At 37.7% G+C, this 23416-nt stretch overlaps 1 protein-coding gene across 2 annotated transcripts in view; it reads right to left on the minus strand.

The window, feature by feature from the left end:
* Positions 1-2670: 2670 nt before the first annotated feature.
* LOC126483845 (chitin synthase chs-2) overlaps positions 2671-23416 on the minus strand; it is a 347785-nt gene continuing 327039 nt past the window's right edge. For both annotated transcript variants that reach the window (XM_050107058.1, XM_050107057.1), the window contains exons 21-23: positions 9368-9535; positions 8850-9090; positions 2671-3238 (exon numbers count right to left, since the gene is read on the minus strand). In XM_050107058.1, the coding sequence (XP_049963015.1) occupies positions 2880-3238; positions 8850-9090; positions 9368-9535 (768 nt within the window). In that variant the 3' untranslated portion in view covers positions 2671-2879. The remainder of the gene's footprint in view (positions 3239-8849; positions 9091-9367; positions 9536-23416) is intronic.

The following is a 23416-nucleotide window of genomic DNA, read 5'->3' on the forward strand; positions in this document are numbered from 1 at the left end:
TATGAGATCTTAAGTATTCAGACACTCCCAAAAACATATGTTTTTCATATTAGGTGCATTGTGCGGCCACCTTTTGCCAGGTACTCCATATCAGCAACCTCAGTAGTCATTAGACATTGTGAGAGAGCAGTACGGGGCACTCCGCAAAACTCACGGACTTCGAATGTTGTCATGTGAGATTGGGTGTCACTTGTGTCATACGTCTGTACACAAGATTTCCATACTCCTAAACATCCCTAGGTCCTCTGTTTCCAATGTGATAGTGCAGTGGAAGGGTGAAGGGACATGCACAGCACAAAAGTGTACAGGCCGACCTCATCTGTTGACTGACAGAGACTGCCAACAGTTGAAGAGGATCGTAATGTGTAATAGGCAGATATCTATCCATACCATCACACAGGAATTCCAAACTGCATCAGGATCCACTGCAAGTACTATGACTGTTAGGCGGGAGGTGAGAAAACTTGGATTTTATGGTTGAGCAGCTGCTTACAAGCCACACATCACACCAGTAAATGACAAACGACGTCTCGCTTGGTGTAAGGAGTATAAATATTGGACGATTGAACAGTGTAAAAACATTGTGTGGAGTGATGAATCATGGTGCACAATGTGGCAATCTGATGGGAGGTTGTGGGGATGGCGAATGCCCAGTGAATGTCAGCTGCCAGCATGTGTAGTGCCTACAGTAAAATTCAGAGGCGGTGGTGTTATGGTGTGGTCATGTTTTTCATGTAGGGGGCTTGTACCTCTTGTTGTTTTGCATGGCACTATCACAGCACCGGCCTAGATTGATGTTTTAAGCACCTTCTTGCTTCCCACTGTTGAAGAGCAATTCGGGGATGGCAATTGCATCTTTCAACACGATCATAATGCAAGGCCTGTGGCGGAAGTGGTTACACGACCATAACATCCCTGTAATGGACTGGCCTGCACAGAGTCCTGACCTGAATCATATAGAACACCTTTGGAGTGTTTTGGAACACCGACTTCATGCCAGGCATCACCGACTGACATCTATACCTCTCCTCAGTGCAGCACTCTGTGAAGAAAGGACTGCCATTCCCAATGAAACCTTTCAGCACCTGATTGAACGTATGCCTGCAAGAGTGGAAGCTGTCATCAAGGTTAAGGGTGGGGCAGTGCCATATTGAATTCCAGCATTACCGATGGAAGTCGCCATGAACTTATAAGTCATTCATGGATCTGTACTAAACTACCTTCCAGGTAAGTGTTAGGATTTGAGGTTAAAAGTCTACAGTACATATTGTGTTTTGTATAGAATTTTATCTAATGAGTGTCTTGTGTATAAATACAGAATTACATGTATTATATTATTTCGTAAGTTTATTATTGAACAAAAATATGTTAAGTGAACAAAATTTTTAACTGATACTGGCAGAAGTAAAGCTGTGAGGACGGGGCGTGAGTCATGCTTGGGTAGCTCAGATGGTAGAGCACTTGCCCACGAAAGGCAAAGGTCCTGAGTTTGAGTCTCGGTCTGGCACACAGTTTTAATCTGCCAGGAAGTTTCAAAAATTTTAACAGTTCCATCAGAATGGTCAAAATACTAATGAAGCAGGTGGTGTATAAAAAATGCTTTCTACTCAGTGTGCCTACCTAAAAGTTTGAAAAATTTACGCTAGTTTACTTTTTTACCCAGGTACCCCATTGCTATCTGCAGGGTCATACTGACAAACTGCAAAACTGTGTCTATGACGTTTTAATGAAATTGGCTGGTCCATTTTCAGAGGAGTGCTATTATTTTAAAAACAACCCCACCATTGCTCGAATTCTTGCAGACTCCAGTTATCATATTGTTGTTTGTGCAGTAACATAAAAATGGGAGTAAAACAGTACTTTGCAGTACGTAGGCACTGTCTGTCTGGTACTGTCTAGAAAAATTTTATCTATGTTTAAGATCTTAAAGTCTACCATTTTTAGAGTCTTACCAGTATTTATTGTTTAGACCAGTGGCAAGTACTTATTTAGCATTATGAGTGTTGACTCTGTTGATGCTCAACAACTGCATTGTGTATCATTAATTCAAGGTCATTGAAATGGTAGAAGGGATAAATATATTTTGAATTCAGGAATTCAAACAATATGTAGAATAACAGATTGCAAGCCAACCATATAAGAAATCTTCGTAAGGAAACATTATTTATTCTTAATCAAAAATTGTACAAAATGTAGAGGATATTCAATTCTTTGTGAAACAATCACTATGGGCTGAAACATCATTTTAATTATGTCTTCAGCTTCCAAAACAGATACACACATACACACACACACACACACACACACACACATACACACACACACACACACACCTTAAGGGAAAATAGTTGTGTTACTTTGAAACAATTCATTGTCTGCTGCTGCCATTGACATAAGCTGAGCAGATATTTGAGGAATAAATATGACTGAAACTGCTTCATTAACATGAAATATGACAGTGATGAATCTATTTTTTTAATAATGATAATTCAGTGTTGTTATCTTTGATCACTATCATCAGCATATCATGAGGAAACTACAAAAATACATTACTGGCAGTGTAATTGTTGAGATAAGTCTAATTTGCTGGATAATCTCTCAGTTTTATTGCATTGGTGAGGGAATAATTTCATGATTTCGGATATTATATGGATAATTGTTTAAATTAACTACAGCATCAGATTTTTTTAATAAATAAAATATTACAGTGACTCATGTTTCTCACATGGAACTTCAATATTTATTGAAACATTCAGTCTCATTTAGAATCTCTTAAAATTATGAGCTTCCATTCTAATGTAATAAGCGTTTTGACCACCTAATGATTGTTTATTCAGAAGTCTTCACCACAAGATTTTTTATATGCATGTCTCAGCTGTTTACATCCGTTGACCCTCTGAATCTCTCCAGCTTACTCCATTCCTGCCATTGCTTTGTATTCTAACAGAACTAACCCTTGGGTCTGTGTTCACTTCTGAAAGGCCATCATAAGCACGATTCACTTGACCACCACCATTGACTTCAAACATATCCTTCACACTCATGCTTGCAGAAGAAGCTCTGTGGCTGCGAGGTGGTGGTACTATGTTGTTGTTACCAGTGAGCCCATATTCGTTACTAGCACCAAGTGTTTTCATTTGAGATTTCCGCCTCTCTGCCATTACTGAATTTCTCCGGACCTCCAAAGCTTTAATAGTTTCTTTCCTCATTGTTAGCTTCCTTCCAAGAACGGGAGTACCTGTAAGAATGTAAATAATTCAGCATTTCAAGAATGATTTTTTTCATTTATGTCATTATCTTGTCAGTACTTTAAGTTGCCTATGTTCCATAAAAGATATCGAAAAATGTGAATTGTAAGAGGCACAGAAAAATGAAGTGGTTGGGAAACTCAAGAAGATAGTAGCGGAAATGCCATTGAACTAAACATATTTCTTCAGAGGTGTGTGCTTTGAAATAGTTTATTGGTGAAAAAGATGATTACATCATAATGCAATGTAAGTATTGTATTCATTCATGTATTTAGTCATTCACAGTGCATGGAGATACATTGTACAGGAAAAAGGAAGGAAGTTTCTGAATGCAGAATGACAAGAAAAAGAAAATATTTAAAATTTATGTTGCAAGAAAAAATTACTACCACTTTCATATTCTCTGAAAGAAATTCCTATTTATTGCATGTGTGGCAAACTAGGACTCAATCCTGCAAACTACCTTTTTATTAGACAATGCCATACTGCTTTATCTGAGAATGTTTTGTAGCTTGTCTCAAACTGTTATCTTACTGTTCCCTGATCTTACTGCTTTCTCCTTTTTTGTGCTTTAAATAATGAAACACTGCCTACAAGAGGTAGATGTGCATCTTAAAGTCACAGTTTAACATAGGGGGGTATGTCACAAATAATCAGCTGAACATCTATTTTGCAAAAGAGAAGTAACTGCTACTCAGAATTTCTAGTAGAATATGCTGGGTTTGTAGCATATATCTGTTATATTATGTGAGGATACAAAATTGGTCATGCTAAATTTACCACAGTGACCAGAATTTATGACACCATAGAAGAATATAATCAAATTTGCCTTGATATTAATATTTAAGTATGATAGAATGATGGTACGTGTTTTGGTTCTGTGTATGTTTCAGACACTCCTGGATGTTACAGAAGTGAAAGCATGCAACCAGTGGAGCTGATAACAAATACATTGGGTAAGAAACAATGTGCCATGTTGAACTGCTGTAGATTTACATCCAGAAAGTTTCCTAATAATCAGCAAGGAGCAGCATTGCAGTTTTTTTATTCCATAAGGCTTGTAGTAATATTATTCTTGTTATTATTATGGTTACTGATAATACCATCCACATGAGCTGCCTGTAAAGGGGAATGCAACCAAATGTTCTTTGATGGAGACACTAGATGAACATTGTTCATTCAAGTTTCTACAGCTTGTAAATCTTCTGCAGTAATGTGTGTCAATGGATTGCTGAAACACTTTCATGCATATGATAGTATCTTCCAGAATACCTTTTGAATTTCATATCTTAGTTCTATTTGAGAGTATATGGGTTCAAATCCTTGTTCAGTGTCCTTATTTAGGTTTTCCATAGTTTCACAAAATCACTTAAGGCAAATACCAGGATGGTTCCTTGGAAAAGGGCATGACCAGTTTTCTTCTCCATCCTTCTCCCAATCTGAGCTTGTGCTCCATCTCTAATGACCTTGATGTCCACAAGATGTTAAAGCCTAATGTTATTACCTTCCTCTAACTTCCTTAATCTGACAGACATATTTATTTCAGCTAATGTTTTATTAACAAAATACTAATTTTTGTGCTAACATTGGACTATGTCCATGTGGTACCTAATGTAGCAACTACAAATAGCAAGAATTTTTTCCAGATAGCACATTGTTTCATGGTTATTTGATGATTCCTCATTGCCCTGCTATTTTAACGAACAAATGCATGTATTATCCTCTAAATGTGTGAATTACCTTGTTACATTCTGGCTGCAGTGGCCAGAAATACTGATCATGTGTGCAGTAGTTGGTGCTTGTTTGTGCAAATGTGTGTATGTTTTGTTTTCTTTTCAAAGAAGGCTTTGGCTGAAAGCTCATGTGTAACAGTTTTTTCTGTCTGCTACTCAAGGTGTTATCTTTACAGTGAGTAACAATCAATCCTTTTCATAGGACTTTGGTAGGTGCTGTAAGGCATATAGAACTGTATGTTCATGGGTCTTCAAATTATCTTACATAGATTACTTCCATGATGGGTAGAGGCCACACAGTGCTTGTCACTTAATGGTTTTCAGTCTTTAGCTCTCCCAGTCCTCCCAACTGCCATCTTTCAACCTCCTTTCTTCCTTTCAGGCACTGTTCTTTTTTCCCATTATGTCAGTGATAATCTTCTTTTCCTTATTTGTGTTGAAATAGATACTACACCTCTTTTTGGCAATATTCATCTTGCATTCTCACTATGTGTTTTTGCCTTTGTCATTATACCCTTTAATAGAAGTGTTATTTAGTTCTAGATCTACAGCATTTCCACCAACTTTTAAATATTCCTTCTTTTCTGTTTGTAACTACACCCTATTTTGAATATTCCTTCATTATTTTTCATATTATAAAGCTTCTTCACTTGTCACGAGTTGAATGTCCATGAATAAGAGGCTATTTTGATTACTGGTGTCTGAGAAAAACATCCAAATTTGACCAGTGAGAATATGGATGCTCTATATATATATATATGCTTTTGTCTTTATAACTTATAGAAGCTAATGAAAGGTGAAGCTCTTGCTTAAATCTATAACATGTTATGTATTGAAGTAAACTCTGCTAGAAAAACCCTGATCAACCACGCTGAGGTTGGGCAATGAGCCAGCACCTCATTCTTCATAAAAGAAATTTTGACTTGAAATAAAGGAGAGATACAGTTCCACATCCTTGATTTTTCTCATTCTTGTTGAGGAGGATAGGTTTCTGGGTATGAGTAGGTGTTGATATCAAAAATATTTTCCTGTGAAACTGTGAGGGAGGTTATATGATCTGTGTCTGTAAAGACACACGCTTTTGTCATTTATTACTGTATACAGAACAAGTGAACTCATTACACTAACCTGGCTTAATAAAACTAATAGAGGAAATAAACATTAGAAAAATTACAGGGGATCATTATTAGTTTTATGAGATAACGATAGTGTTGAAGCAACTTGCAAAGTTGAGTGAGATACACTTTCAGGTGATTTGTCAACAGTTACATAATGTCTACAGGACTTTCATCATGACTAACCTACAAGTAATTTCCATCTTAAATAATGAATGGCATGTTATTTCACTGTTGTTGTGCACAAGGCAGTTTTGTGTGAATAGGAACAAAATATTTCATGATTGGTGAGGTAGTACCATTATGGTTATATACAATTATTACATTTTTGTGATGCAGCACAAAGTAAAATGGACATTCAGTTGGAAAGGGGTAAAATGTGTTTCATAGAGACTGTTCTCATAAAATATAGCTTCAGCCAATCGGCATGGCATATAAAGATTCTGTAGGTATTTATTTAGTGTTATTTCAGTGAACAGAGATCAGCTCCAAGTCATAGACGAGACTAGATGAATACTGCGAAGCTTTACTGAGGCTGTTCACTAGTTTTTATGTACAACTGGCTGCCAGCTTTTAGAGTCCACCAGAAATGTATACACACTTAGTCAGGCTCTATAAAGTCTGATATTGTCATTCAGTTTGAGTTACAAGTGTGCTGGACAGATGTTAGTACTTTCATCTTGGTATTGAGAAAACAAGATGGATGGAGCACACTAGACATTCGAGCAATGAAAATCTATTGTGAAGTGGTTTTTCAAGTTTGATAATTGAAATGTAACATCAGGGAAAGCAGGAGTTTGAAACAGAGCTGCCAACCCACCTAACAATTAAATGCATCATTGACAAGTTTCAATTGCATGGAACAATTTGTGATATTCACAAAGGAAAATCAGGAAGACAGCATACAGCTACAAGTCCAGCTTCGTTGGCTCTCGTGTTGGAAACATTTGTTAATTTTCCACAGAAGTCTGCTACACAGTTTTCATGTGAAGAGGAGGTTAACAGCACAAGTGTACGAAGAATTCTGAAATCTGCCAAGTGGAAAGTTTACATTCCATGATTACTGCAAGCGAATACAATTTTGCCAATGGTATCAGCAAAACTGATGATGAACAATTTGTGACAAAGGTAGTGTGGAGTGATGAGGCACAATTTAAATTTAATGGAATCATGAATCAGCATAACAGTGTGTACTGGGCACCAGAAAATACGTATATGTATGTGAATAAAGCGGTCAATCTATCAGGGGCTCACGTGTGGTGTGGACTATCATCTAGGGGCTCAGTAGGACCCTTTTTCTTTGATGCTACTGTCACTGGAGAAGTGTACCTGGAAATGTAACTCACATCAATTTTGCCAGGTATATGTGTGCTTTATGGAGCTGATGAAGAGGTCTTCTACCAACAGGATGGGGCACCACTACACTACCACCTAGCCATACGAGTTTTCCTGGCTGACTATTTTCTGGGGCATTAGACTGGATGAAGAGGGCCCATTGAGTTCCCTCCTTGGTCACCAGATCTAACACCTATGGACTTTCACTTGCGGCAAACTGTGAAAGATGATGTCTATTGACATAAGCCACACATGCTGGAGGAACTTTGCAATGAGATTACAGCGACATTTGCAACTATCTCCGCCGTAACATTGACTGATATAGTTGCGGCAACTGCTGGTCATTCTGTTATGTGTATAGCCACTAATGGTCAACATTTTGTACATTTAAAGGAACCATGTGCTAAACAGAAGGTTGTACAACATGTGTGATCAATTATTAAATGTAAAATAAACACATAAATAATACTTTTCATTCCTTAAAGTGTGTATATATTTTTCTGGAAGACTCATCATTATCTTTCCCTATTTAATGCATACTCTCTGGAATATCTCCTGTATCGTGTAAATGATAGGAATTCAATACATGGCCATGCTACAAAAAGTTGTTGACCAGGGTGCGGACTTAGTTTTTTACTGTTGTTCAGAAGTACTTTGGTGGGAAAAATAGTATTGTTTATTCTTTCCAACTGTAGCAGATTGCACAGGGTTCTAGCTTCCTCTTATTTACATCAACATCTGCTATTCACATGTAAGTGTATGACAAATGGTTCATTGAACCACTTTCAAACTAGTTTTTGATCATTCTACTGTTGAATAATGCATAGGAAAAATTAACAACCATATATTTCTGATTTCTATTTTTTTACTATGAAGATCATGTCTCTCTGTGTGTGTGATTTTGTGAAAAGATTTCTCTGCATTGAAAAATGGCTTTGTTTTAATGGGTGCTACCCCAACTCGCATATCATATGCGTGATACACTCTGCCATATTTCACAGTAATACAAAATGAGATGCCCTTCCTTGAACTTTTTTGATGTTCATGTGGTAAGAGTCCCATGCTATGAAATACTCAAGAAGATAAGCAAGCATTGTAAAGGCAGTCTCTTTAATGGATCTGTTGCAGCTTCTAAGTGTTCTGCCAATTAAATTCTGTCTTTGGTCTTCTCTACAACATTTTCAATGTGATTGTTTCAATTAAAATTGTTTGTACCTGTAATCACTGGCTATTTAGTTGAATCTACAACCTTTAAATTTATGTTATTTAGCCAGAAAAGTTTCTTAATGGAGTTCTCAGTTATTGAAAGTCATAAAAATGTTAAATGCCATAATGTTAGCTAAGAAATAATGATTGGTGAAAAACTGTCAGTGGAATCATCACACCATATCTCATCACTAGGTGCTGTTTTAACATACCTGGAACATTCCCATCAGCTGTCATATTGAAAAAGCGCTGTTTGAAAGCAACATCAAGTGTTCCAATAGTCCTTGTCTTCTTTCTCTGCCTTTCCAAGTTATGGATAGTCCGCCTGTGTTCAGGTTTCTGAGCACCTGAGTCATTCTCATAATCACCATCTAAGTCACGTAATCTCTGCATATTCTTTGCTATTTCCATGAAGTTTTTGTCTATTATAGAGTCCTGTGACAGATCTTCCTTCTGTGGAAAAAATTATTCAACAAATAAAGATCAGTAAAATTTAAAGGAAATAGTTGCTTTCATAATTATACTACAGTTCTTTGTCAATGGCAGCTTCCTTTAGGATCTAATAATTGTCTAGCATATAATGCTGTTTAACAGCGATAAGAAAATAAGGCAGTAAAATACATGTTCCAGGCAATGATGTACTAATTAACATACTGCTTGAAGGAGAAAATTCCAATTAGCTTATCAAGTGTTTTATTTTACACTTTGTTTATTGTCTATAAATTCTTACCTTTCTGTTAAAGCACCACCTAAGTTCTGTGGATGCAAGTATATGTGACAGTGTTCCAAATCGGTGAAATAACATAGCCACAAATTGGATCACCAAAATCAAAGCAAAGAAGAACACAAATACCAAACCAATGGGCTCAAGCTGCAGATACTCTTTGGTTATGTGAACCTTAGCAAAGAGAAAAATTTAATGCAATTAAATAAGAATATATTACAACAAGTTTCATCATTTTATGGATTGTAAAAATATTTATCAAGCAAAATTTTCTGATAATTTATAAAGAAAAAAGGAAAAAAAGAAAAGTTAGTGAACATTGCCAATCACCATCAAAAGAGTAGTAACTTCGAGCACTGTAAATTCCTGACACCTGACTGCCCCGTATGTGAATACCAGTAACTTATTTATGTCAAATGAGCTGCAGTAGTATTCACTGCACTGTCATGATATTACTAAATACTTTGAAAAGGTCAAGGTCTGTGCATACCCATTCATTCCACATAATAGAAATCTTCTACTTTTATCCATACAGCTTTTGTTTCATCAAACAACTGTCTCAAATATGAGACACTACATGTACACTGTATGGAAGAATAGATCATTTACTGAAGATCAAATCATGGCTCATGGATACAGCTCACTGGACTTAAAATTTCTTTAGGTTATCCAACCTTTCTCAGAGGGCTGTGCAGTAGGCAGTTATGGCTCTTCTATTTTTAAAGATAAAAACCGTAAGTTGTGTCTGCAGATGTGCAGACTTCTGGCATGCTGCTGGGTATCAGTGCTTCCCTATCCCTTATACAGGCCATGCACAGCATATACCGATTAAATTTATGTATGAAAATCATTAAACATGTACCCAGCAGAGTGTTTTTAGTGGTAACAAAATTAGGTTAGGGCAAGATACCACTTTCTTGTACCAGAGATTGTTAAAACTGAGTTTGTGCCATTGTAATGGGAACAGATAATGCCATTAATATAGTCAAACAATAATTTAGTTATTGTGAAGTACAAAACTTTGTTTTATCAAAACTCGCCCCCTTCATTTGCAACTAAATAACAGTCTTACTTCTGTGTTTTTTATGGGTGTTCCCATGTAAGATGGAGATGACATACATTCCAGTTATTGCCTATGTGATAACTTGGAAGAGGCTCACTATTCATTTATGTAGCGAAATGGAATATACTTTCAAAATTGGGATTTGTCAGTAATTTGAGAAATGTAGAACACAGCTAATCTTATAAAAATGTATGAGGTAAACTGTCTTGAGACATGTGGAAATAATATGACCATACACTGCAGCACAAGATTACTAGCTTTGAAGATGATTGGCAGAGCTCTCTACTTTAAAAGTTAGTCATATAATTGTATGTATGCCTTTTTGAAGGAAAATAAAATACTCAAATATTCTGAATCAGACGAAGGAGACCATACGTTTCAGCAGTTAAAACTACTACTATAAACATTCAGTAGTAAGTGGTGAGCTGGTACAAGAAAAGCTACTGCTAGCTTCTTCATATATGTCATGAGTCAGTAAAACATATACATATTTCCAAGGCTGAGGTTTAATATCTGTACATATGGGTGCTGGCTGTTGGTACTTCTGAAGGAGAAAACCAAACTGAAAGCTAGGAGGAAATCTATGTTCCTTTCATGACTGTGGTGCTGTAGTAGATATACTATAACATTCTGTTCTTTTGTTTGTCCTCTTCTCAGTACCTCACACTCAAGGTGGGTAGCAAGTGAGACAGTACAGTGATTTAGGTTTTCTGCAGTCTCTAAATCTTTTCAGGTAAATTCCAGGTTTTGTACTTCAAAAAGTCTGATTTCAATTCACAGTCCTTATCAGACTTTGAACTTATGCAATGTCTGTAATAACTGTGCTATGTACCTTTCTTAAAATAGAATAATATGTATCACAGTTGGTCTTATAATGAATAATAATGATGAATCTCATACAAGAAAATAAGTCATCAGTCCATAAAGGAAAGATATACAGGGTGTATCAAAAAGAATCATCTGATTTGGCACATCTATGTTTCTGAAACTAATAAACATGTGCAGTGAATTTTGTTCTTTGATGAACGGGAAACTCAAAAAGATTTTTTCATACTGATTCATAGGTGCTCAATACTGCACAAAGCATAAACATAAAATGCTTTCTGTTGTCCTGCATGGCGTATGTCAATTCAGTATTCAAATTTTTACCACACTGCAGTGAGCATGTCTTGGGTTACAGATTCCACTGCTGCCGTTGTGCGATGTCTCAGCTCATTTATTGTTGTTGGTAACAGAGGCACATAAACAGAGTTTTTTATAAACCCCTACAAGAAATAATCACATACAGTCAGGCTCCAAAGACCTTGGAGGCCAGTAATGTAATGCTGAAACATTTGGCCCAGTGCAACCGATCGATCATTCCATAATCCATTGATTTAAAAATTTCCACACTTCCACATGCCAGTGCGGCGGTACCCCATCCTGTTGGTAAATGAAGTTGTTCAAATCAGTCACCAACTGTTGGAAAAGAAAGTTCTCAGGCATAACGAGATATGTGCTTCCAGTAAAAGGGTTCTCTGCAAACAAAACTGCAGCATACACCTTTTCCCATGAAACTGCACAAAACACATTAAATTTTGGAGAGTCCCTCTCATGCTGTACAACTTCATGTGGTTGTTCCATATGCCATATTCTCAAATTATGACAGTTCACCTTTCCATTTAAATGGAATGTTGCCTAATCACTAAACACTAATCATGGAAAAAACTGTTATCCTCCATCTTGCCAAGAATGAAATTACAGAACTCCACACATTGTTCACCTTCATGAAGAGCTTGCAGTAACCGAATTTCGTATGGTTTCACGTGTAAATGTTAACACAACACATGTCAGATGGACATCGGGAGCATGCTGAGTTGTTGAGCTGTATGGCAAACGGATTTCTGTGGACTCCTTGTAAAACTGTGATGTATGCGTTCAACTTCTGTGTCAGATACTTGGGGACAGCCCAGCAATTTGCCTTTACACAAACAACCTGTTTTTTGGAATTGTTCATGTCATCATTTAATGCTCTGTACTGTAGTGGATCCACACCATAACTAGTATGAAAATCAGGCTGATCAGTTATTACTGACCTGTACTGCACAAAACATAAACACAAAATGCTTTCTGTTGTCCTGGCACCATTTTTACTATAGCTGAAATGGGCAGACACTGCTGTTATCTTGCAGAATCCATGTACAACTCAAGAATTTACATTGTTCACACACATACCTCAAGTAACATTATAGTTATGATTTTTTTTTTTTTTAATCGGATGGTTCTTTTTGCTTCACCCTGTATCATTTTTTGTGTTACATTGTTTATCTCATAATTCCATTAGTTTCTAAGTATTTAATTTTGTATGTTTAGATGATATAATTAGTAGCTGACTATGTTCTCTGCTGGTATAGTCTCCTGTCGTTCACCTCATTTATATTTTAGACTTTTGATATTAGTTCACTTAATTAGATTATAAACATATTTCTCATACCAATGTAACTTTTTATATGTAACTGCACTGCTCTTATATTTACAGTCATGTTTCATTAAAAAGGCATTCATAATTAAAAATAAAAAAAGAACTAAAATGATTTGGTCTGAACTGAATGCTGCTCCACTAACATACAGATGATTTTCAGTCAAAAAGTAGCCATGGCATCCTATTTTACTTTCAATAATCTCTGTGTAATCCAGTCTGTTTACTATTTTTGTGTTAAGTAATTTGCACAGATGTGCATGAATTTGTGTATCTTACATTTTATATATTGTACACAGTGCATCAGGCATAAATATAAAAACACACAAGACATCACACATTTACCCAAAAAGCAACAAAAATTTAATGGGTTAGAACTTCCACCAACACATATTGAAATTTTAAAGATATAGACAGGATTAATTTACACACATACTTTGTGAGTGTGGAAGAGTCATTGGCAAAAAGATGTACATTTTGATTTTACAGTGTGATATCTATTGCCTGCAACACAGATTTTCTCACAAATTTCCTACCATTGTAGAGCTTAAATGACTTGGTAGTAGTACTAAAGGGTTGATGTGCTAAAGAGTTGTAGTAGTTGGCATTGTTTCTACTGTCTATTATTTTTGTCAGTGAGAAAAAATTTTGGAATAAGTACGTAACTGATCTCTCCAAATCTATTAAGTTACTGTTGCATAAAGATAATTGCTGGAGTATAAAGACAAATGCAATGCAATCACACAACAGAGGCTACATATACCACATCATGTGTTGGACTGTGAATAATATAATTGTATAAATAGGAAGATCCCAATCAGGAAATTATTAAAACCACAAAGAGAGATAGCAGCGCAGGTCCTAATACCACCAATAAGAGCACATAAAATAGACAACAGCAGGCTTAGCTTTTGGTATCTTAAGTTCCTTCCTCAGGGAGGAGAAGAAATTGTTGGTTTATGTTTGATGGAAGGGGTTTTTGGGGATGTTGACTATTCTGGGAGGTATGCCTCCTGAAAGTAAAATATAGCAGTGAATAGTAATAATAGCTCATCATAATTTAAAAATAATCTCTATTTAGTTTTATAACTCTTCCACTCTTCCATTTTATTTCATCCATTCTATTCTTCACTGTTAACTCAATGAAGTTCCATTTTGTGAATTGTAGGTACCAAAAACCCCAATAACTGAATATATTAGATTGTTTCATAGTTCCTTATGGAAGGATTGAAGATGAAGTATCTCTGTAGGGACACCATCACCTACATTTAAATCTGTACACAAATTTCAGATGTACGAAAAACCACTTTTATTTATCACAGACAAACTACGCAACAGTAACACTTCAAAAACCAAACAAAATAGCACAAAGATAGTTTGTCTATACAAAAAGGTGCTTCACTGACCAAACTTGATTAATCAACCATTTTACTGTCACACAGTCTCCACCTCCTTCCCTCTCAAGTGCAGAGCACTGTAAATGAAGGGGTATTTGAACTTCACCGCACATCTGGTTCTCATGCAGAATTCTGCTGTGAAGGGTGTGTAGCCACAGGTATGTCCTGTAAGCAGGAGCCAGACATTGGCAAAGCAGCTGCTGGCGATATGGGTGTTTCAGTGCACTGCACATTAATGGGTGTAGGCATGCTGCCATCTGAGGGTGTCTGTACGACTCATACAGGCTTGGCCCTCTTAATGGACATTCTGTAGCATTTACCACTAAGTAATATATTAGTCATATGATTCTTGCAGTACAAAATTGGAAAAGGACCGGTGTATGGGGATTGCAGGGGAGCTTGCATGAAATCAGTGAACAGCTTGACATGGGTGCAATCAGTCAACACATTGTGCACAAAATTTGTTGGAGCCATGCTGTTAAGCTGGGGACCATTGGATGTTGCAGATATATACCTTAAGGTGCTGCACCAACTGAAGTAGCTGCAAATCAAATGGCAATGGCAATTGGACTGAAGAAGTCTGTTGGAATCCTTAAAGGCTTGCCAGAAGCCAAATTTGTGGCTGATGTACTGAGGTCCATTTTATATGCTGTTTGTTAACATTAACAGGACCATCTGGTGTGCTTGTGGTTGGTTGGTTGATTTGGTGGAGGGGACAAAACAGTGAGGTCACCAGTAGCATTTGCCTGAAGTGATTTAGGGAAATCACAGAAAACCTAAATCAGGATGGTTGGACGTAGGTGTGAACCATCATCCTCCCTAATGTGAGTCCAGTGTGCTAACCACTGCACGACTTCTCTTAGTGGTGTGCTTGTGTCCACTTTTTATAATGACACACGAGAGCGGCCTTCAATGTTCAACGCCACCACTCGACCAAACCATTGCTGTCCAGATAGTAACTAATGATATGGTGTCATTGAAAGCCACACTTTTTGGACAATTTGGGGAAGAGGATCAACTCAAATTGTCATCCCTGGACCATTGTCATGTGAAGGGAGTGACCAAAACATGCCACCCAGGTCCTGACAAACATTTTTGCTGTCGTTTTGGCAGAGATGTCAGTAATTGGTACAGCTTCTTCCCATCATGTACTCCTATTCACTGCAGTGAATAGGTATTTGTAATGTTCAGAGTGTGGCAGCGAGTGAATGAGATCAATGTGGATGTGGCCAAACCTCCTGACAATTCAGAAGAAACTATGTGTGCCAGGTTATGTACACTATTGAAACCTGTCTTTCTAAATGGCGATGAGCTGTGATGTCTAGGTCAGTGTTGTGAGATGCCGTATATTTTTTCACTGTCACCCAATAGCCCTATCTGCTGTATGCACAGTCATGTGGAGGGATCATTCAGTAATAGTTGTAGTTGATGGTCCGCCACTTGAGTTTTTGCGAGTTTGGTGTAGTCCTACATTTTCGCCAAGTTGTCAGTTCCAGAAAAGTAGTCACCAACTATGTCTTCCATCCCTTGAATATGATGAATGCGCATGGCTGACATATTTATACACATTCCAATGTATTTGTCCCTGCTGTAAATATTTAGAAAATACACTTAATGGTTCCAATGGTTATTTATTTTTTAATGTAGAGCCACATCAGTGGTTGGCATCTACTACCATTGCCAATGGTGACCAGTATAGGATGGGCAAGCAGCATCACCTTTGTGAAGCTCTTCTGTAAATGACTGAAAGTTTTATCCATTTTTGACATCTACAGGTGTACCAGTTACCCATGGCAGTTTTACCAGACAGAGCATTGATAAGGGGTGTTTGCGTGGCAGCAGTCTCAGGAAGATGGCATTACTAAAAATTCTACGTCCTAAAGAAATGTTTTAGTTGGCAGTTATCTTTCAACTTTGGAAGGTTAGATGAAATTTGTAGAAGATGAGCAGGATATCATATGATATTTTTATTTAAAGGTTTCTTAAGTAACCACAATAAAATAATTTTTTTGAATTGTTCTGCTTTCAGTGTTGGGGCCCTGTTGTCTTTTGTATTTACTAGTCGCCATCCATTTAATACCTATCAAGCAGAATTAGTCTATTTTGCAAATGACGCAAGTATTATAATCAATTCCAACAGACATATAGCAATAGAAGATGTTGTGAATATGATTTAAAATGATTAGTGACTGGTTTTCTGCAAACTGACCGTCTCTCAGTTTTTGAGAAAATCAATCATATTCCTCTGTGCACGTCAAAAAGTGAAACAGCAGTGGCAAATTTAAAATCTCAAAAGGAGTTAGTAAGCGAGAGAGAATTTTCAAATTTCTTATGTTTGAATATTGATGAGAATTAAAAATATTCAATGGTATGAAAAATGATCATTTGAAGCAAAAAAAGTCTGGGAAACATGGGTTGTAAAACACATATCTTGAGAGCTGTGAGTTTTTCATCTTCTACACTGTGAAACAGTTCTCTTCTACTGCTAACTCTCAACTTTCCATATTTTGGCAGGTAGTAGTATGGACCAAAACAAGAAAAAAATGTTGAGTAAATGTGGACTCTTGAGTGCATACCTTAACAGCTATGAGTACTTGTTCATCATTGCTACTGTGAAAGCTATCTCTTCTATTGAACAAATGTTCATACCTCTCAAGGTATGCATTTTAGAGTGCATGATTAATAACAATTTTTTCTTCTTTCTGTCCATATTACCTCCTCCCAAAATATGGAAAGAAAAGAGCTTGCAGTAGAAGAGATCTGTTTCGCACTATCGAAGACCACGATTTGCTCATAGCTCTTAAGGTATGGACTTTAGAGCCCATGTTAACTAGACTTTTTTGTTTTGAATGGTTGTTCCTGTCATATGTCATAATCCTGAATACTGACAACTCCTCCTGACACACACACACACACACACACACACACACACACTTTAGAGCTTCTTAAATAACTCACTGCAGCTAGCTTGGAACTTTGGTTATTGCATACCTTGGAAAGTGGCAGATGATTAAATTAACATACTTTGCTTCTTTTCATTTAGTAAAGTCATATGGAATTGTATTCTGGTGTAACTCATTTTTAAGCATAAAGTCTTCACCTACAAAGGTACATGGTATCACTTGTTTTTTTTTTTTTGACTAAAACGTCACATACATATTTTCTCTTATGAAATTTGTTGTAAATAATTCATTAAACATCAGAAGAATGACATCCATGATTACAATATTATTAAGAAAATTACCTTCATTACTTTTGATTATAACTGTTTTTAGTTCAGGAAGCAGTGCATAAAGCTGTTATCATCTTTGGTAACTTACTCTATGATATTAAATGTTTGACAAATAAAAAAGTTGAATTTGAAAGTAAGCTGAAAATGTTCATTCTGGATAGTTCCTGCCCCATATAAGAATTTCTATTTAGAAACTTGTAGCACATTTAATGCAAAAGTGTTACTTATTTCATAGTGTTATCAAACTAATTTTCTTTCCATTATATGAAGTAATCTGTAAATGGTCAGCATGTAGCCATACTGAAATACTGACTAAGCTAATATTCTGTAAACTTTTTCATTCCACATCACTATGATGTATCATACAAAGTCACCCATGGAACATATAACTAACTCTCCCTAAAAGGAGCAAAACCTGGTCTTTTATTTTGGTACTATTGTGAATTTGATGTTTAATCATAAATAGTAATTGTTCTTTTACATTTACTGTAGAAAAGTCTGTGCAACAGGCATTGGATAACACACAATAATAACTATTCCTTAAGAATAAGAGACACAGACAGATACATTACAGTGAAGACCATTACAATATTTAAATTTATTGGAGCACATGAGTATTAGTGTACCATGAGCTTTTTGCAAACTTTCAAATTTTTATTTCATGGGAAATGGTAGTGATAACAGATCATAGGACTGCAGCTTCAAAATGTCTGTAGTTTCAATAAGTGACCGTAACTCGCTTGTCATAAATCGTCGTCGAGCAGATGCGCAAAACTATAGACCTATATCTCTTACGTCGATCTCTTGTAGAATTTTAGAACATGTTTTTTGCTCGCGTATCATGTCATTTCTGGAAACCCAGAATCTACTATGTAGGAATCAACATGGATTCCGGAAACAGCGATCGTGTGAGACCCAACTCGCCTTATTTGTTCATGAGACCCAGAAAATATTAGATACAGGCTCCCAGGTAGATGCTATTTTTCTTGACTTCCGGAAGGCGTTCGATACAGTTCCGCACTGTCGCCTGATAAACAAAGTAAGAGCCTACGGAATATCAGACCAGCTGTGTGGCTGGATTGAAGAGTTTTTAGCAAACAGAACACAGCATGTTGTTATCAATGGAGAGACGTCTACAGACGTTAAAGTAACCTCTGGCGTTCCACAGGGGAGTGTTATGGGACCATTGCTTTTCACAATATATATAAATGACTTAGTAGATAGTGTCGGAAGTTCCATGCGGCTTTTCGCGGATGATGCTGTAGTATACAGAGAAGTTGCTGCATTAGAAAATTGTAGCGAAATACAGGAAGATCTGCAGCGGATAGGCACTTGGTGCAGGGAGTGGCAACTGACCCTTAACATAGACAAATGTAATGTATTGCGAATACATAGAAAGAAGGATCCTTTATTGTATGATTATATGATAGCGGAACAAACACTGGTAGCAGTTACTTCTGTAAAATATCTGGGAGTATGCGTACGGAACGATTTGAAGTGGAATGATCATATAAAACTAATTGTTGGTAAGGCGGGTACCAGGTTGAGATTCATTGGGAGAGTGCTTAGAAAATGTAGTCCATCAACAAAGGAGGCGGCTTACAAAACACTCGTTCGACCTATACTTGAGTATTGCTCATCAGTGTTTGATCCGTACCAGGTCGGGTTGACGGAGGAGATAGAGAAGATCCAAAGAAGAGCGGCGCGTTTCGTCACTGGGTTATTTGGTAACCGTGATAGCGTTATGGAGATGTTTAATAAACTCAAGTGGCAGACTCTGCAAGAGAGGCGCTCTGCATCGCGGTGTAGCTTGCTCGCCAGGTTTCGAGAGGGTGCGTTTCTGGATGAGGTATCGAATATATTGCTTCCCCCTACTTATACTTCCCGAGGAGATCACGAATGTAAAATTAGAGAGATTAGAGCGCGCACGGAGGCTTTCAGACAGTCGTTCTTCCCGCGAACCATACGCGACTGGAACAGGAAAGGGAGGTAATGACAGTGGCACGTAAAGTGCCCTCCGCCACACACCGTTGGGTGGCTTGCGGAGTATCAATGTAGATGTAGATGTAGAATAGGAGGTACTTTTTATTGTGCACTATTTCATATAGTACTGTACCAATAATATTATTAGTCTGGAATTTTCAGATATTTGTTTGTGATAAGGAAAAAATGATGACAGACATATATGGCAAACAAGAAGCAGTATTTTGATTTCATTCAATCTGCTGTGTTACACTAACACATATGTGCTCCATATAATTATTTACAGTGAACTGTGAACATGAAATGAGTTATAACTAACTTTCTGCTTCCTGGGTTACAGAAAATGAGTGCAGCTGATATAAAACTGATCATTAATTGTAGAGCACCATCTTCCATAACAAGTTCCATGCCATGGTCAAGAGGAGAAGTGACATAAGGTTTGATCAATAAATGAAGCTTGAAAAAGCTTCACATATTTATATACATAGCCATATGCTCTAGATTTGTGTTTATACACCCTTGAAAGACTACTGATTGTTTGTAACTGAGTTAGTATTTCATTTTAAATCTATCAATATAAAGTTGTTGACAGATAAAAAAGTTGTTCATTGGATTCAGATAGTGCTTTTAATGTCTATTTTAGAATATGCACACAGTTCTAAAATAGCAAATGTGAATTAAAATACTAATATTCACGTAGACCATGACTGACACACCAACTTCTGGAAACCCAGTATGAAAAGACATAAATCAGCTATATCCACTGAATAAAAACTTCTCAGTGTGAGCAAATGGAAACCTAGTGTTTTATTTTACAGTGTTTTCTCATATCACATAGTACTAATTACAGTATGTGTTCTTGTTTGTAAAACAATGAGACTAGAGGTAAGTTTTAAAAAAATTGAGCTGGCAATCCCTTTTACCTAGAATGTGAATTAAATTATGTATTTAACAGCTTCTTGCAAATAACAAATAATTTTGATGCACACAAGAAATCACCCCCCCCCCCAATCTGCTCGACCATCAACTATCCCCCCCCCCCACACACACACACACACACACACATTATCTGTGACGAATCTGTAATTGTACCCTGACCCACCATGATAAAGGAAAGAATTTATTTTCCTGTTCATGAAGAACAAGAGATGATAAAATATATTAATGTGCACTAGACATAAAATCTTATAGTCTTTATTAATTTTGATTTCTGTCCAGATAACTCCACTATTTATTGATCATACCTTATATTAACCAATATTTTATACTACTATCACCGCTATGTTCACATGCAGGCATGGAGACATTTATAAAAAACAGTAACACTCACACATTTAATGCACTATGTTATCTACAGCACAAGTACAAACAGTGCTGATATGTTCAGGTTTTTCAAATGAGACGTATCATACCAAAGTACTAATGTATAATTGCATGGTCCAACATATGTTTCATGAAAAACCTGTTGAGTCTAATTGTATTTGAATTGCAAAATGCCATCTTCCGTGGTACTGATTCAAAATTTGCAGAATGATCTAGTCAAGAATCTAAATTCAGAAGCATGTGAAACGGCATTGTGTAGATGATGGTGATACATTTAATACTTTTTTATTAATTTTTTTCGTTGCTAAGGACATGAAACAGCAAGATGGTGATTATGAATGGAAGCAGTTCATGGAATTTCCACAGCAACAAGTTCTGTACTATTGCCACAGTTTTAAACAGGAAATGTTATTATCTCATGAATAATTTTATCTGGTGTTTCGGAGTTTTCTCTTGTTCTTCTGATAATCCACTGTCTGTCAAAATTTTTATTTATTTTGTGATTTTGTGTTCCAGTTGCTTACTCCCCAATAATTCCCATCCAATACGTTCTTACACATATCTCATTTGAGATTCTATCATTTAGAATTTTTGCTTATGTCCTGGTGGTCCACCAAGAACCAGTAATTCTGTAGCCTTTGTTTCTCATCCTTTCTTTATTGTCAGTGCAGTTCACTACAGAATTAATTTTCTGTGTTAATTTTACATTTGTAACTTATTTCTTAACTATGTGTAAGTGCCTATATAGGAAGCTTCTCTTTATTTGTCCCAAGTTTTTGGTACTGGTCCATGGCTTATTCACCAGGTACACTCCTGGAAATTGAAATAAGAACACCGTGAATTCATTGTCCCAGGAAGGGGAAACTTTATTGACACATTCCTGGGGTCAGATACATCACATGATCACACTGACAGAACCACAGGCACATAGACACAGGCAACAGAGCATGCACAATGTCGGCACTAGTACAGTGTATATCCACCTTTCGCAGCAATGCAGGCTGCTATTCTACCATGGAGACGATCGTAGAGATGCTGGATGCAGTCCTGTGGAACGGCTTGCCATGCCATTTCCACCTGGCGCCTCAGTTGGACCAGCGTTCGTGCTGGACGTGCAGACCGCGTGAGACGACGCTTCATCCAGTCCCAAACATGCTCAATGGGGGACAGATCCGGAGATCTTGCTGGCCAGGGTAGTTGACTTACACCTTCTAGAGCACGTTGGGTGGCACGGCATACATGCAGACGTGCATTGTCCTGTTGGAACAGCAAGTTCCCTTGCCGGTCTAGGAATGGTAGAACGATGGGTTCGATGACGGTTTGGATGTACCGTGCACTATTCAGTGTCCCCTCGACGATCACCAGTGGTGTACGGCCAGTGTAGGAGATCGCTCCCCACACCATGATGCCGGGTGTTGGCCCTGTGTGCCTTGGTCGTATGCAGTCCTGATTGTGGTGCTCACCTGCACGGCGCCAAACACGCATACGACCATCATTGGCACCAAGGCAGAAGCGACTCTCATCGTTGAAGACGACACGTCTACATTCGTCCCTCCATTCACGCCTGTCGCGACACCACTGGAGGTGGGATGCACGATGATGGGGCGTGAGCGGAAGACGGCCTAACGGTGTGCGGGACCGTAGCCCAGCTTCATGGAGACGGTTGCGAATGGTCCTCGCTGATACCCCAGGAGCAACAGTGTCCCTAATTTGCTGGGAAGTGGCGGTGCGATCCCCTACGGCACTGCGTAGGATCCTACGGTCTTGGCGTGCATCCGTGCGTCGCTGGGGTCCGGTCCCAGGTCGACGGGCACGTGCACCTTCCGCCGACCACTGGCGACAACATCGATGTACTGTGGAGACCTCACGCCCCACGTGTTGAGCAATTCGGCGGTACGTCCACCCGGCCTCCCGCATGCCCACTATACGCCCTCGCTCAAAGTCCGTCAACTGCACATACGGTTCACGTCAACGCTGTCGCGGCATGCTACCAGTGTTAAAGACTGCGATGGAGCTCCCTATGCCACGGCAAACTGGCTGACACTGACGGCAGCGGTGCACAAATGCTGCGCAGCTAGCGCCATTCGACGGCCAACACCGCGGTTCCTGGTGTGTCCGCTGTGCCGTGCGTGTGATCATTGCTTGTACAGCCCTCTCGCAGTGTCCGGAGCAAGTATGGTGGGTCTGACACACCAGTGTCAATGTGTTCTTTTTTCCGTTTCCAGGAGTGTATATGGCTCTCAGTATCATCATATGTGCATTTGTTCTCTCATTACTTCTTTTATTATACTGCAAATGTTTAGTTCATTACACTGACAAATAATAACAGCATTGGTATTTCTTTACTCTGATTATTGTCCTATTCCAGTTTGAATATTTAAGTCTCCAACAACCCAATTGTTTCATAACTTTTTTTCTCTGTTACCTTCATCTTCAGTGTAATCTAATTCTTGCCACTGTGTGTCTCAGATAACCCAGACCTTTTCTGCATAGTCTTTCCACTGAAAAAATGTACTTAATTTTAAAACTTACTCTGTTGATGTTACAATGAGAGGTCACAATTATGATCCATGGAAAATGCAGATAAGTTAATGACAGT

Source organism: Schistocerca serialis, chromosome 6 (genome assembly GCF_023864345.2).
Source record: "Schistocerca serialis cubense isolate TAMUIC-IGC-003099 chromosome 6, iqSchSeri2.2, whole genome shotgun sequence".
Classification (NCBI taxonomy): Eukaryota; Metazoa; Arthropoda; class Insecta; order Orthoptera; family Acrididae; genus Schistocerca; species Schistocerca serialis.